This window comes from Plasmopara halstedii (genome assembly GCF_900000015.1).
Source record: "Plasmopara halstedii genome assembly, contig: Scaffold_1211, whole genome shotgun sequence".
NCBI classification, from domain to species: Eukaryota; Oomycota; class Peronosporomycetes; order Peronosporales; family Peronosporaceae; genus Plasmopara; species Plasmopara halstedii.
The window spans coordinates 22,089-35,941 of NW_020188126.1; the positions used below are offsets into that span (position 1 = coordinate 22,089).

The 13,853-nt window shown below is 46.2% G+C and overlaps 5 protein-coding genes across 5 annotated transcripts; 3 read left to right on the forward strand and 2 right to left on the reverse strand.

The window, feature by feature from the left end:
- Positions 1 to 446: 446 nt before the first annotated feature.
- PHALS_00673 (Protein of unknown function DUF3752) lies at positions 447 to 2,125 on the forward strand (the record flags this gene model as incomplete). The annotated part of the gene is made up of 7 exons (XM_024730391.1): positions 447 to 800; positions 857 to 964; positions 1,032 to 1,166; positions 1,230 to 1,453; positions 1,526 to 1,606; positions 1,681 to 1,926; positions 2,005 to 2,125. The coding sequence occupies 7 exons, from the start codon at positions 447 to 449 to the stop codon at positions 2,123 to 2,125; spliced, it is 1,269 nt and encodes a 422-aa protein (XP_024580673.1).
- Positions 2,126 to 2,143: 18 nt separating this feature from the next.
- Positions 2,144 to 4,729, reverse strand: PHALS_00674 (p53-mediated apoptosis protein EI24/PIG8; the record flags this gene model as incomplete). Its single annotated transcript, XM_024730393.1, has 12 exons — positions 2,144 to 2,546; positions 2,603 to 2,721; positions 2,776 to 3,093; positions 3,195 to 3,283; positions 3,429 to 3,481; positions 3,545 to 3,618; positions 3,698 to 3,989; positions 4,055 to 4,109; positions 4,173 to 4,248; positions 4,307 to 4,370; positions 4,431 to 4,543; positions 4,607 to 4,729. 12 exons carry the CDS (start codon positions 4,727 to 4,729, stop codon positions 2,144 to 2,146), a joined length of 1,779 nt encoding a protein of 592 aa, XP_024580674.1.
- Positions 4,730 to 5,594: 865 nt separating this feature from the next.
- PHALS_00675 (probable importin subunit beta-4-like) lies at positions 5,595 to 8,837 on the forward strand (the record flags this gene model as incomplete). Its single annotated transcript, XM_024730394.1, has 1 exon — positions 5,595 to 8,837. One exon carries the CDS (start codon positions 5,595 to 5,597, stop codon positions 8,835 to 8,837), a length of 3,243 nt encoding a protein of 1,080 aa, XP_024580675.1.
- A 225-nt stretch (positions 8,838 to 9,062) lies between these two features.
- Positions 9,063 to 10,592, reverse strand: PHALS_00676 (endo--beta; the record flags this gene model as incomplete). Its single annotated transcript, XM_024730395.1, has 1 exon — positions 9,063 to 10,592. The coding sequence occupies one exon, from the start codon at positions 10,590 to 10,592 to the stop codon at positions 9,063 to 9,065; it is 1,530 nt and encodes a 509-aa protein (XP_024580676.1).
- A 78-nt stretch (positions 10,593 to 10,670) lies between these two features.
- On the forward strand, positions 10,671 to 13,617 carry PHALS_00677 (origin recognition complex subunit 1-like; the record flags this gene model as incomplete). The annotated part of the gene is made up of 6 exons (XM_024730396.1): positions 10,671 to 10,746; positions 10,829 to 10,856; positions 10,930 to 10,946; positions 11,027 to 11,109; positions 11,190 to 11,293; positions 12,345 to 13,617. 6 exons carry the CDS (start codon positions 10,671 to 10,673, stop codon positions 13,615 to 13,617), a joined length of 1,581 nt encoding a protein of 526 aa, XP_024580677.1.
- Positions 13,618 to 13,853: the final 236 nt, after the last annotated feature.

Here is a 13,853-nt window from a genome sequence, read left to right on the forward strand (position 1 = left end):
CGAAAATGCCTCAATTAATCTTTTTGTTAACTACGGTAGAGTAGAATCTAAATACATGTATAACTACTACCAGTACCATACTCTTGTTTGGGTGTGGTCACACCATGCCCATCTCGTGTGTTACACACCCCTGTTACCAGGGGGTGTACATACCAGGGTATGTGTAACCCCGTTACATTTTTGTTTAGCTATGGCTATTTGTCCAAAGTTCAGTATATATTGGAGCTCTCGATTTATGCGTGTCATCCATGCGCAGGGGCCATGCTAATGTTCTCTATATCGTTCCAATTTATACGGATGACCACCAAAGTGGTTCCTATTTAGTATATATGGGAATTGTGAAGCTTGCATCTGAGGGACGAAACATAATTTAATCAAGTCATCTTTTTTTGATCCTCCCTAATATGATATATCACCTATTCCAGCTCACCCGCAAATACTAATTCATGGACGATTTGACCAAGCGAAAGCGGCATAAGCGGCATAAGCGGCGTCTCGATGACGACAAGAAGATGAAGAAATATAAAAGGCACGGCGGAAGTGGAAGCAAAAGTCGTCGAATCCTAAAGCGAAGCTATCGTGTCAGTGATAGCGACAGTGACAGCAGTCCTGGCGTTGACTACGGTAGAGCCGTGAATGTTGTGCGTGAGCTGCTGACTGAGACTCCTGGACTTGCCAAGGATCTCTTGGAACTGCTACAGATGATAGATAAGGGGAAGGTGGCCGTCATCAAAGGCATCAATGATCAGCGTTTTCGCTCTAAACTTAAGAAGCTCTTCCCGTTGCTAGGTTTGGTCAAGGTTCGTCATTTTTGTAAATGGCGTGACACATCACTGACTGATGCTTGATTTTGCAGCTTGATGAGCCGAAAGGTGCTTATTCTAAGTCTGATAAGGTCAGACTTGAAGGACAAGATAGTCTCGTAAACGTATTTCAGAGTATGCTGGCTGGTGATAGTGTCAGAGTCGGTGTAAAGACAATAGAATGACCTTAGGTTTATCAGCTAACATTCTACTTTTTCCTTAATGTAGTATCAGACGGTAGCAACAGAGGAGATTCAGACCTCATGTACGCAAGATGCTCAAGCTATCCAAGACAAGTCTGTACAGAAGCTGCGTAAACGGGACTTCCCAATTGGTCCGTCTCTACCACCAGCAGGACCTGTTGTAAGTGATGTTCCAGATAATGATGACGATGACTTTGTGGGTCCTGCATTGCCTGGTATGAAGGGCTTTCGATTAGCAGAGGAACACGTTGAGGCGGAAATGACGTGCATAGCAGAAAAGTTGGAAAAAGAGCAGTGGAATCGTGCACTCACTGGCGGCAAGAATGAGTTAGGCAATAACATGCTAATGCGAGAGGCGTGGATGACGATGATACCCGAGAACTCTATTTTGAAAGATTCTTTAGGACCACAAAGTCATTCTTTCGGAAAAATCGTCGCATTCAGAAGGTGAGGCTGTCAACATTGAATTTTGTCGTCTTACTTATTGGTCGCTGTATTCTGTTGCTTTCATCTTGTCAGTAAAGAGCCTGTTCCAGTGGATAAGACATGGCTTAGTTTGCCATCAGAAAGAGAACGTGCTAAACGTGCTAAGCTTGACATGTGCGGTTTTCTGCGTCTGACAAACAAATTATCGAAAAGCGATAGCTGTAATGATCTACTTTTATTGTATGCAGGGAGTTGCTTGGCTACGTTCGCGAAGAAAATTCTAATGCTGCAACCACCAGTGGTGACATGACATTGGTCCCGATGCAGTCAATACTTCCAATTGCGAACCCAGAAGCTGACGAAGAAATGCGTAAGCAAATGGAGAATTTTCGAAAATCGCGTGGGCCCTCACTTTTAGAGCAGCACCAGCGCAAGCAAGCCGAGCGGGGAAATAGGGGAGTAAACATTACTCGGAGCACTGGTGGATGGAACAGGTTAACTTATGTTATCTGACTCAAGATCCACAGTTAACCCTTTTGCTACCAATATTTCATTTATTACCAATGTTGCAGAACTCGTGACCTCGTAGCTCGCCAAGGAATGTCTGGAGATGATGCCGAACGCATGATTTCAGCTGCAAAACAGATCAACTCAAAATTTACGACACCGGAGATTGCCCGTCATTTCTTGTAGGTTCCTCGATTCAGTAACTTAAGCCACCGTGGCTTTGCCGTCTTTAGCAACTAGCAATCGTGAAATTGCAGTGATGAGCATAGCGAAAAATGCCAGTAAATACTCGATTCCAGCATCCAAACTGTAGCAAATTTGAACGCGTCTGGTCGGTAAAAGTAAGGATTTATGGTGAGAGAGTAATGCATTGGAGATATTGTCAGCGTTTTGGATCTCTTCCTTGTCAGTGTAAAGCCTCCCCACCGCTTTTTGCATCATTTTTCTCTGAAACTTCTTATTATGTTGTAAGCGCAGTTTGTGCCGGCGTTCAGCTCGTAAAATGCCTTCCAATTCTTTTTGAAGTCGGTCTTTAAGTTGATCGCTAGCATCATTAAATAACGGTGATGGGCCTCCAATGATTTGTTTCGCCCGTAAGACGTCCGCACTATTTACACAATATAAGTAAAATTATAGCTAGCGTCTAAAGTTCGTCTTTCTTACCGAGCATCATGAAAATCGGCAACCTTGGCTTTCGACTTCGCGCGTTGTTGAAGTGCCTTTACGCAGTTCGGATCTATGGCAAGTGCTTGGTCACACATTAACCGCGCTTTATCCCATTGCTAAATATGATATTGTCAGCACAAAACTTATAACAAGCCCTCGCGTTAAGCTACCTCTGTCATCAGCATACACGCTGCCAAGTTGCATGTAAGCGGAATTTGTAGGTCTTGCTGGCAAGCGACCTTTTCCGCTGTAGTTGACCCAAAATCCAGCGCAGTAAGTGCTTTGATGTATGCCTCTGCTGCCAGCTTGTAATCTCCCTTGTTGAAAGCGTCTTTTCCAGCTTGACGCTGAGTTGCAATCCACTGAGCTTTAGCCATTTTGCCCAGCTGAGCGACATGCTGAGCCGAATGCTTTATTTTGGCCTTCATGTCTAGGTACGCCACTTCCTTCTTGGTCGTATTTAGCATTATGCCGTTTTTTGTTTTTCGCTGTAGCGTCACAGATCCGCATGCATCAGTGGCCACAGGAGCCATGATTTCGTTGATGTTAGATAGCATTTTTGACACCGTGTACGCTTCTGATGACATACTTTCCTTTCCGATATCTGATAACAAATTCGCTCCCGCTGGACAAGCTTGAGCAGACACAAAGCCGTTAAATCGACATCCAAAATAGATTCTAGAAAGATACGGTGTCACTCCATCGCTTTAAAGGTAGATTTCGAGCAATTCACTCAGATTTGTATTGCCAGTAGAATACTAATTCTAGCTTCTTTTGTTATGCTTTTGCTTTTCCATCGCCCTATGTTTTTTCGTCTTCAGACCAGTAGCTTTACCAATACGACGGAGCAACTGCAAACTGCACCATCGCGAGAGGCTGAAACGTGCTTGTGTCAGAGTTTGGAAGGTCGGGAATTAGTTTAAACCAAACAAATCGCACCGAAAAACTGGCATTTTCTTGGTCGTTCTGTTGCTTTCAGAAACAGGGTCGCACGCTATCGCAAGAAGTAAGAACTGGTACAACATTAGCATTAAAAAGAGTAATATACGCTCGACCAGCTTGGTTTGAATATGTGAGCACCTAAGCACCTACCACCGGAAAAAGCAGCGCGAAGATGCCTTTGCTTACAAAGTTAGGCACAAAGAAAGTGGCTAAGGTGAATGGGCTTCCAAATCCTGCAAAGTAAGCCCAATTTTGCTCAAAATGTGCCAATTTTCGCTCGAGACTCCAGCCAGCAAGAGACCATTTGTACTCGAAGCAGTAGAGCGAATATAGCCAGCTTAGATGAATAAAGCTTGTTGCCGGTCCGATTACCGGAATGAGGTACGTTAATACAGTTTGCAATAGAAAGAAAGCAACAATAATCGCGCGATACAATTCGTCACTATATAATAATACGCAATTAGCACCCTCAAATCAGCATACAAAATTACAAATGGATAAACCTACCGAATCATATCTGTCACCGGGGTCGGTGACGGCTTACCATGAAGCTGCACATACGCTAAGAGGAAGAATAATCAAGCAGTCAAGCAATCCTTTGATATCAAGGCTTTGATATACCAACCGTCATCAGCGATTTCTTGGTACCAAATCGTATTCAAAATGAAGCTGATGCAGTAGATCGGGTACATCCACAGCACCTAAATGCATATCTAATTAGCATAGTATCTCACAGACTATACGCTCGTCACCTCGTACCTGGTAAAGTAAGAAGACAAAGCCATCAACTTGATCTCGTACATCATCAACTTTAGTTGCAGTCCTACACCCCGCAACAATTAGACCGCAATAGCGACCATCACAACTCGAGACTTCAGACTACCCGTAGGAGAAGGAGCGGTGCAGTAGATCTCCAAACAGATGGATTACTGGGATCACGGCTTGATCGAAAAAGTAGATGCTTCCAAGGAAGATAAGGCCATTAAGCACAAAACACTTCAAGGCAACAACAATGTCGGCTTTGGCATCACATTACTTACTATTGTCAGGCTTTCCTACCTTGACACTGGACACGCAGATAAGGCGCGACTTAAGGTAGAAGAGAAGGATGTGATGCAACGAAATGGCGTGCTGTACACCGCCACAATACTCCCGAAAGCCAGCGCTGAAGCTGTCAGACATTTTTGCTAAGAATAAAACTGAGGGAATTGAGCAAATCACAAATGCAGCAAATTACATAAAACGCTAGAGTACATAAGACCACAAACCAAGGCAGCATCTTTATTTCAGCAAAATCACTATATACAATGTCAACTGTAAGCAGGCCATCTCGTTCACGCTGATATCTTTCAGCAGAAGCCTGTTAAGTAGGAGGCAAGATTTGCAATTTGAATTTGTTTGATTGAAATCACAATTCGATTGTACAGCAGATGAAGGTGGCGTGGTCGATAATTCGGAGGAACAAAAAGGTGTCTAACTGTCAGCATCAGTTCGTGTGAATATCTTTTCATGCCTGGTAAGCAGATTTTTGTAAAAAGTATAAGTATCTAACAAGTCTGGCGACTGAAATTATTCAGGACTCGCCGTTTTGTCCGAATCGGGAAGGTATTGTTAAACTCACCTGTAAGCCTTATTGACGATAGGATTTGTGCCAACGAGTTCGACTTGACCACAAGGTTGCATTTCATCTAGAATGTTGTTCTCGTAAGGCGCGGCATCTTCTCTTATCACAAGAACAAGTCAAAGGCCTAACAGCACGAACTTAGATGACTTTGCAGTCTGAGAAGCGACATAACAAAGTTAATGTTGCTTTAAGTTTTGAAGACGTCAACGTGCATAGATTCGTAAAAAAGACCAGTAACAAAATTGAAGTAGCTAATAATGAAGCCATTCGAGTAATGTTTTACCCATTTAATGGAGGGAAGCATATCAAAAGTATTATATTTTTGAGGCATAAGTGTCGACCAGTCATTTTTGGCGCTTCATTAGCTGCCGTCATTCTCGTAACCTCCCCAATCTTCCGACTTCTCTGAATTGATTAACGACTATGGCGGAGTTTAGCCCAGAGCAGCTGGAGGCTTGTCTGCTTCAGCTCACGCATCCAGATACAGAGCAGATCAAGCAGGCGGAAGTGGCACTTAAAACATACACCAAGCAGATCACAAGCGTTGGCGGCTTGCTCACGCAATTGCAGCTCTCGACCAAGCCAGAGGTTCGTCAGTTGGCCGCACTTATGCTGCGCAAGAAGATTTTCAAGCATTGGCCAAAGCTGGACTTCAATGCGCAAAATCATGCTAAGAAAGTGCTGCTCAACCGCGCTGCTGAAGACCCCGTGCACGTCGTTCGCTCAACAGTGGCTTCGCTGATCGCTGCGCTGGCATTGCATGAAGTGAATGCTGGTAAATGGCCTGAACTTATGGTTTTTATCAATACGTGCGCCAACAGCTCCAGCGTTGACCAACGTGAAATGAGTATGAAGCTCTTGCAGCTGCTTGGCGAGGGCATGGGCACGTCACTGCAGCCGCACTTTAACGACCTTAAACAGCTTTACGCCAAGGCTTTGCAAGACCCTGAAAACCTTAAAGTTCGCGTAGGTGCCATGCGCGCTGCTTGCTGCCTCATTGAATTTCTCGAGGAAGCCGATCTTCGTGGCTTCCGTGATCTCGTGCCCCTCATGATTGCTGTATTACAGCAATGCGTTGCTAATGGTGCCGAAGCGGAAGCTGTCGAGTTCATGGACGTGTTTTCTGAGATTGCCTCGCATCCGTTTTCGATTTTAGACCAAGCTTTTCCGCAATTTATCGAGCTATTGTTGCAAATTATTGTGGCTGAGCAGCTTGAAGTAAGCACCCGTGCATCGGCAAGTTATGCGATTGGAGAATTCATCAAAAAAAAACCGAAGACAATTGGCAAGAGAAATCTTGTGGCTAAGATTTTTACCACCATGTTAGACATAGTGGCTGGTGACGAGGCCGTTTCTTGTGGTCTCATCTCGAATTTGCTCGAGCGCGAGGGTAAGGCAGAAGGTGAAGACGAGGACGAAGATGACGAATCTCCCGGTCATCTGGCTCAGCAGACACTCGACTCGTTGGCATTGAATGTGCCAGCCAAGTACATAAATGTAGTGGTGTTTGGTGTATGCAATGATTACATAGCAGCTCAGGATGCTCGGAAACGCAAAGCTGGTGTATTGACGCTTGGTATTCTATCTGAAGGGTGTTGTGACTTCATGTGCCAGAACTTGAACGAATTGCTTCCCGCGATTTATCGCGTCGCCCAAGACACCGACCAGCACGTGCGCGAGGCGGCTTGTTTTGCCCTTGGCCAGTTTGCTGAGTTTTTACAACCTACAATTACTGATCATTACACAGATATTCTTCCAATTGGACTGACTCTCCTTGACGATGGATCCAAGGTGATCAAGGCGACAGCTTTATATGTACTTGATGAGATCACGCAGAGTATGGATAGTGATCAAGTGCTGCCGTATCTCGAGACATTAGTTAGTAAATTGGTGGCTGTGCTTCGCACGGGCTCGCCACAGCTCCAAAAGATGGCCCTCGACGCGGTCGGTTCGATCGCTATTGGAGCTAAAGACGCCTTTTTGCCATATTTCCCATCGGTTGCGGAACTTATTCAGCCGTTTTGGAGCATCACAGATCCAAAGTTTTTCTTTCTGCGTGGCGCTGCAATCGAGTGTCTCGGCTACCTGGCGACGGCTTTGGGTAGAGAGCCCTTTCGTCCATACTTTGCGCCTTCAATGCCGTTTGTATTCTCATCGTTCGAGTTTGACGACTCGGAGCTAAAGGAGCAAGCATTCGTGTACTTTATCAATGTGTCGAGCATCTTTAAAGAAGAGTTTGCCCCATTTTTAGAACAGGCTGCTACCCACGTGCTTCAGGCTATTGTCAGTGACGAAGGTCTCCGTGTTATGAATGATGATGAGGATATTCTCGGTGGTGTTGACTCGGATGATGAAGAGGATGGCGACGATAATGTCTTACGTCATATTAGCATTCGCACGGATGCGCTTAACTCGAAAGTACGCGCTGTAGCAGCCGTAGATGAGCTTGCATTAAACTGTGGTGGTACCGTGTTTGAGCCGTACATTCCAAAATTTCTTGAGGCATTGGCTCCGCTCACAGAATACATCCACGAGGACGTTCGAGGTGCTGTAGCGGAAGCTTTGGCTGCTCTTGTTATCTGCTCGTTTGATGCTTCGCACGCTTCAAACAGTGACATGCAAATATGGACTAAGGGAGACTTCAACAAGAACATCCTCACACCCAACAACGCTGTGATTGCGTCTGCTGTCATGAAGAATCTGGTCGAAGAACTTTTGGAAGACCCTGAAGAGGTTGTGGTCGAGAAGGCTTTTAACGCTATTAAGTCTATGAGTGCTCGTGTGGGTCCTGTCATTACGATGGACCACATGAACGAGCTGATGCGTATTACTAAGACTGTGCTGGCTCATGAACACATCTGCCAAACAAGTCATGAAGAGGACGAGGACGAAGAAGAGAACGAAGGAGGCTCGGTGCTTGAGAGTGCATCAGAGCTGATTGGTGTGCTTGCCAAATGTTATGGTGAGCACTTTTTGTCGGCATTCCAGGAGTTATTTCCGTCTCTGCTGGCATTTTCTACTGGTCTGCGTGCCGTGCGCGACCGTGCTGCTGCCGTTGGCTGCTTTGCTGAGGTGCTTCGCGAACTTGGACCTGGGGCCTTGAGCTTTGTGGAAAATGTATATCCTGTCGTTTTGCAAGGCCTTACTTCGGACAACTACGTATTAAAGGCCAACAGCGCATTCTGTATGGGTATTCTTGCAGAAATTAGCGGCGCCAAGCTCATAAGCGCGTACGAACAGATGCTGCAGGCTTTGCGTCCACTGTTTGAGACATCAGGCAATGACGAAGTGGTGACGGACAACGCATGTGCTGCTGTGGCCCGCATGATTATTGCTGGCGGTACCAATTTGCCTTTGGATGCCGTGTTACCCGTCTTCCTGAGCGCTCTTCCCCTAAAAGTCGATATGGACGAAAGTTCCGTGTGTTTCCGTTGTTTAAATGGCTTAGTGTCCTCGCAAAATCCGGTGGCGCTCAGTTTGATGCCTCAAGTGCTTGATGTATATGCCAAGGCACTTGCACCTACGTCTAGTGTGGAAGAGGAGACCCAGAATGAGGTGAAGGTGTGTGTACGTGGCCTGCTTCAGGCATATGCAGCTCAAATGAAAGAGGTCATTGCGCAGATGAGCCCAGGGGCCCAAACAGCTCTTAGTTCATCCCTTCAATAAGTTGCGAATCTCTCAGATTATAGGTAGTTTAACGTCTTGCAAGTAGTTAGTAGGCTGAAAATATGTATCGCATCTCAGCCAATAACTCACTAATAGTATACTCTCTTTTGAATCTCTTAACGTTTTCTTGACATTTAAGCGAAATTGAATTGAACAATATATTTACGTATCTTAACAATTAAATTGTCTGAGTGCTTCACTCGGCATGCATCTCTTTGAACAAATCTAGTGACTAAATTGACCCACCAAGTCCTTCCACGACCCTGACGTCGTCACATCAGTCTCTCGGTCGATACACGGTGTTGCAGTGGCGGATTTTGGCTTGGCAGTGGCTGCAGGTGGTGTAGCTGGGGATAAAATTGGAGACGGATTCGTGGCAGCCGGACTTCCAGGAGTTGCATTTGAGGGAGCCGATGGTTCAGTAGCGTTGCTTGGCATCTCTGCTGTTTTATTTGACACATTTGAATCAGAAGAGATGGCCCCAGGTAGTGCGCTGGGCGTCTCTATGACAGGAAAAATCACTTTTGGAGTAGAACTATTAGCATTGTGCATTGGCGTTGTGATGTTTGACGATAAAGTATTATTTCCGCCGCGAGATGCGGCGTTGTAAAGTGCCCACGAACGGGTAAGGCCGTCATCCATTGCAGCCGTCGCTAGCCCCGCCAGCGCATCAGCTTGATTGATGACAGCTTGGTTCACTAGCAACAGCGACAGCCACGCATTGGTCACGTCATTGTTCGTTACAATTGCTTCTTTAGACAAGATGTCGTCCCATTCCTCCTTGATAAATTTCGTTGTTCGTGCCAGACCATTGATTGGCAACACCGGGATCATTTGAATACCGTGGATGCAGTACTTTTCGGCGCTGAACCACGTGGTGTAGTCTACCTTGTTGTCGAAAAAAATGCCTGTGACGTGATTTGGCACAAATTGGGCCGGGTGTATAGTATTATCTGATGTCATGAGGAAGTAAGTGCGTACGGTACGAGCGTTGAGGCGCAGCATTAGACTGCCCAGATCTTCGACCGCTTTGTTGCCAGAAACTTGTCCCCAAAGCTTTAATCCGTAGCAAAAGTTCATATCCTCTGACGTGCTCTCCTCGTCTTTGCCATCAGCCATGGGGGTCACACCATGCGAGTACGAGTGGCCTAAGTACCACGAAAAGTGGCGAAATTTTGGAAAGTATGTATCTTTTGCACTCGGGTTGGCAACGTCGCGGATCAGCGTCCACACCATTGTGTCCAGCTGAGCCATACCTGACCACGTTGGATCGAGTTTCTTCAGAATAGCGGAAGCTGTTACCCAGTAACCGTAGTGATAGTGATGGTCATTGTAAATTCCGTTGCCGAACTCCACATGGATGTTGTTGGCCTTGTAGACCTGACTGGTCACAATGCCCTTGTAAACGGTATCATAAGCTAGAGGGGAATCTAGTGTGTTGGTAAGAAACGGCTCAATGAGTTTTTCTAGCTTCGACAGGCAGATCCTTAAGTAAGAAGTGTCAGTACCCACGACTGAGCTGTCTGCGGCCATCAAACAGAGAGAAGCGTACTTTTGGTACGCCTTGCCGTTAAAGTACCAGCTTCCGGTGCTCAATCTCCAGTCGCTATTAATGTCATTTTGCAAAGTGGATAGCAAGTTGACTTCTAAGACCACGTCAGCAGACAGCTTAAAGGCCGGGTAGAAGTCCACTTCATCAACCGACTCATCCTCTGTCAAAATCCAGCTTTTAGTCGTCGTCACTTGACCAACCATCTGACCACGAGTACTTGATTGCAGGATGATGGCGGTTTCCGACTGTGAAGTGACAGCACCGCTCATTACTTCCACTTGATGCGGAAGAGCGAAATGAAGAAGGCCGGTGGTTTGACACCCGCTGCCCTCAGTTGTCCACAGCAGCGAGTAACTGGTACGCGAGTCAATCGAAACATCGCCGCCACTGATAATACAGGATGAATATTTATCATAAACATTCTGATCATTGCCCACAGGTAGGATTGCCATTCGTAGCGTGCCATTGTATGTCGCATCAGACACCAGAGTGGATCCTGTGTTGTCAATCGAGAAAGTGGCACTGGTGTCACTGGAGTAGAATACCCACGTCTGGCGGTTTGTCAGCTGGATGACGTACCTGCCTGCTGTCGAGCTATCCAATATAGTCATGGTGTATTTCGATTGAATACTGGCAGTGAGTCCTGAGTATGTGGCGGATATGAATGCCATTCCGTTTACCAGATGTGAATTCATACAGCTTGTACTGCCTGACAAGCAGGTACGAAGGCTAACGCCCATGTCACTGAATGCGTAAATTTCGTAATTGGGTCTTGTTGACGCGAATTCTTCTGCCGAAAGAGTGACGTCATTGTGAAATCCGTGCAGGTAGAATTTCGAAACACCGTTCACCTCCTTGGCCATGTTACGATATGTGTGCGAATAGCAAACCTGGATTCCGAAAGGTGCTTCGACTGGTAGCCTAAGAGCGTACGGGTTGGACCACGCGGGTTCGGCAACAGTATTGTTGTTTTCTGTAGTGGTATGGATCAAATTCCCCCACCATTTGTTCGTCGGTATTGGCTGGCTGAGCAATTCGGAAGCAACATTGATGATCGGAGCTAACGTGTCCAGCGTGCTGAAGCGCTGGAAGAGATCGGAAGGTTTTTCAGTCGAAAAAGGTGCCATGTTGTCATTGTTGTCTAGCGATGTGCCTTCAAAGGAAGGTTGGACTGTTCCTTGCTGAAAGTCACTATCGTCTTGAAGCACTTCCATATTAACCGAAGTGGCATTGGCAGTCGCTGCCATGGCTATCGTCGCTTGCAAAAATTGTGTGATCTTCATTGGAATATTGACAGGCTTATTTGAGATGTGCTTAAGCTTTGCACAGTCGAATCGGAAGTGAGTTTTGCTTCTGAGTGCAAAGTCCGGCAAGTCAATTGGTGCCTATTACCTCATTACGAAATTGCATCGTTGACAGGCGCCAAACTAATAAGATCGTGTACTTCCTAAAAACCAAGCAGATCAGCCCTACTTGTTGGCGCCTGGCAAACGGCCTTTCTACTATCATCACAACTGAGCTGATACTAGCTATTGCATAGGTATCGTAGACTTTCGCCAGGTACAATCTTTGCTTAGCTGACCAGTAAGTTAACTTCCTCGGTGCCGAAACGAGAAATATCGGACTCCTCAAATCCAGCTGATATCAATTAAGATCAGAAACCACCACCAGAAGTGTAGCATCAACTGATAACTTATTATGACGATAGAATGGGAAAGAGCCTAAGAGCCAGGTTTAGTCGTTATTTTACGAATGGTGTCAAAGTGTCGTTTATATTTAGCGACCGTAAGTAAAAATTATGACTTCTTGTCGGTCAAATCAGAATTGAAAGTGGGTCAATTTAATGGCCGATCAAGGCCAACACCATAAAGCCGAGGCATCTGTTAGACACAAATTAATTTGTAAAGGGCAGAAGTAGCGATGATCGATAATTAAGTGCTTATGGTCTGCGATAGAACCCCAAGCGCGCACTCTTTAGCGTTTAATGATGCAATTGAAAAACTTCAAAGCGCATGCCAGAATTTACAGCTCTCGAGCTTCCCGCTCGTGATGACGGGTCGTGAGGATGAGCGCGAAGAGATTTACACATCACTTCGCTCTTCAATCGAGCAGCAGAGCGCCGGTGGTCCCATTTACATTAGTGGTCTCCCGGGCGCGGGCAAAACCTCAATCGTGAAGGAAGTTATTCGTACGCTTGAGATGCAGCGAGACAATGGAGATTTGCGCAACTTTACCTGGGTTGAGGTAAATGGGCTGCAGATGCCACGACCGGACGTCGCGTACAGTGTGTTGTGGAAAGCTTTAAAGCCGCCTATAAGTGACGAGCATGGACCTCATTCGCTGCGGGCGAGCATGGGCTCAGCAAGGCTGTGTGAGAGACTACAGCGTGAATTCCACACTAAAAGCTCGACACGGCCAATGCTGCTGGTACTGCTGGACGAGATGGACTTTATGCTGGCTGGAAAAAATCAGGTCCTGTACAATCTGCTAGAGTGGCAAACCTCTGCGTCAGCTAAGCTTATGCTGGTAGGCATTGCCAATACGATGGACCTACCTGAGCGACTGCCTAGCAAAATCCGCAGTCGTTTGGGTGGTCATCGCATCACTTTCCCAGCTTACACGCGAGCTCAATTAGAAGCAATTATTCAACAGCGACTGTCTCAGCTTGATATCTTTAGCGAAGAAGCTATCCAGATTTGCGCTAAGACACTGGCACACCAGTCGGGTGATGTGCGACAGGCGCTGTCCCTGTGCCGCAAAGCTGCAGAAGTGTGTCTACATCGGCTCACGGATTCTAATGAGATCAAAGAACCCAATTGTGGACGGGAAATGCTCGTAACTGGCGAAGATTTGTTTAAAGCTCAACAGGCTGTTTCCGTGTCAGCACCGATGAGTCGCCTACGTGCATGCAGCAAGTTTGAGTGTACGCTTCTAGTTGCGCTGCGTATGGAAGTCCGATCGTTCGTAGCGCGAGGGGTCAACAAAAATGGAGTAGAGCTAGAAGCTGTGATTGAACGGTTTGCAATTTTGTGCAAGACTCACTCATTCTTTCCGATCCCACGTCTGCGCGGACTTTTGTTCATTTGCGACGAATTGGAGCACTCAGGAGTCATTAAGCAGATCTACTCCCGAACGTCGCGGTACCCGTTGCTGGAAATGCTGTGCTCTCATCAAGAACTTCAAGATGTATTCCTTACGCACCCTATTGGAATGCAATTAATTTCTTAAAGGATTGTCGACCTTCATAAATTTCTTTATCTTATACAATTACACCAAAGTTTAAAACATGAGTCGCCTACGTGCATGCAGCAAGTTTGACTGTACGTTTCTAGTTGCGCTGCGTATGGAGGACCGATCATTCGCAGCGCGAGGGGTCAACAAAAATGGAGTAGACGTGGAAGATGTTATTGAACGGTTTGCAATTTTGTGCAAGACTCACTCATTCTTTCCGATCCCACGTCTGC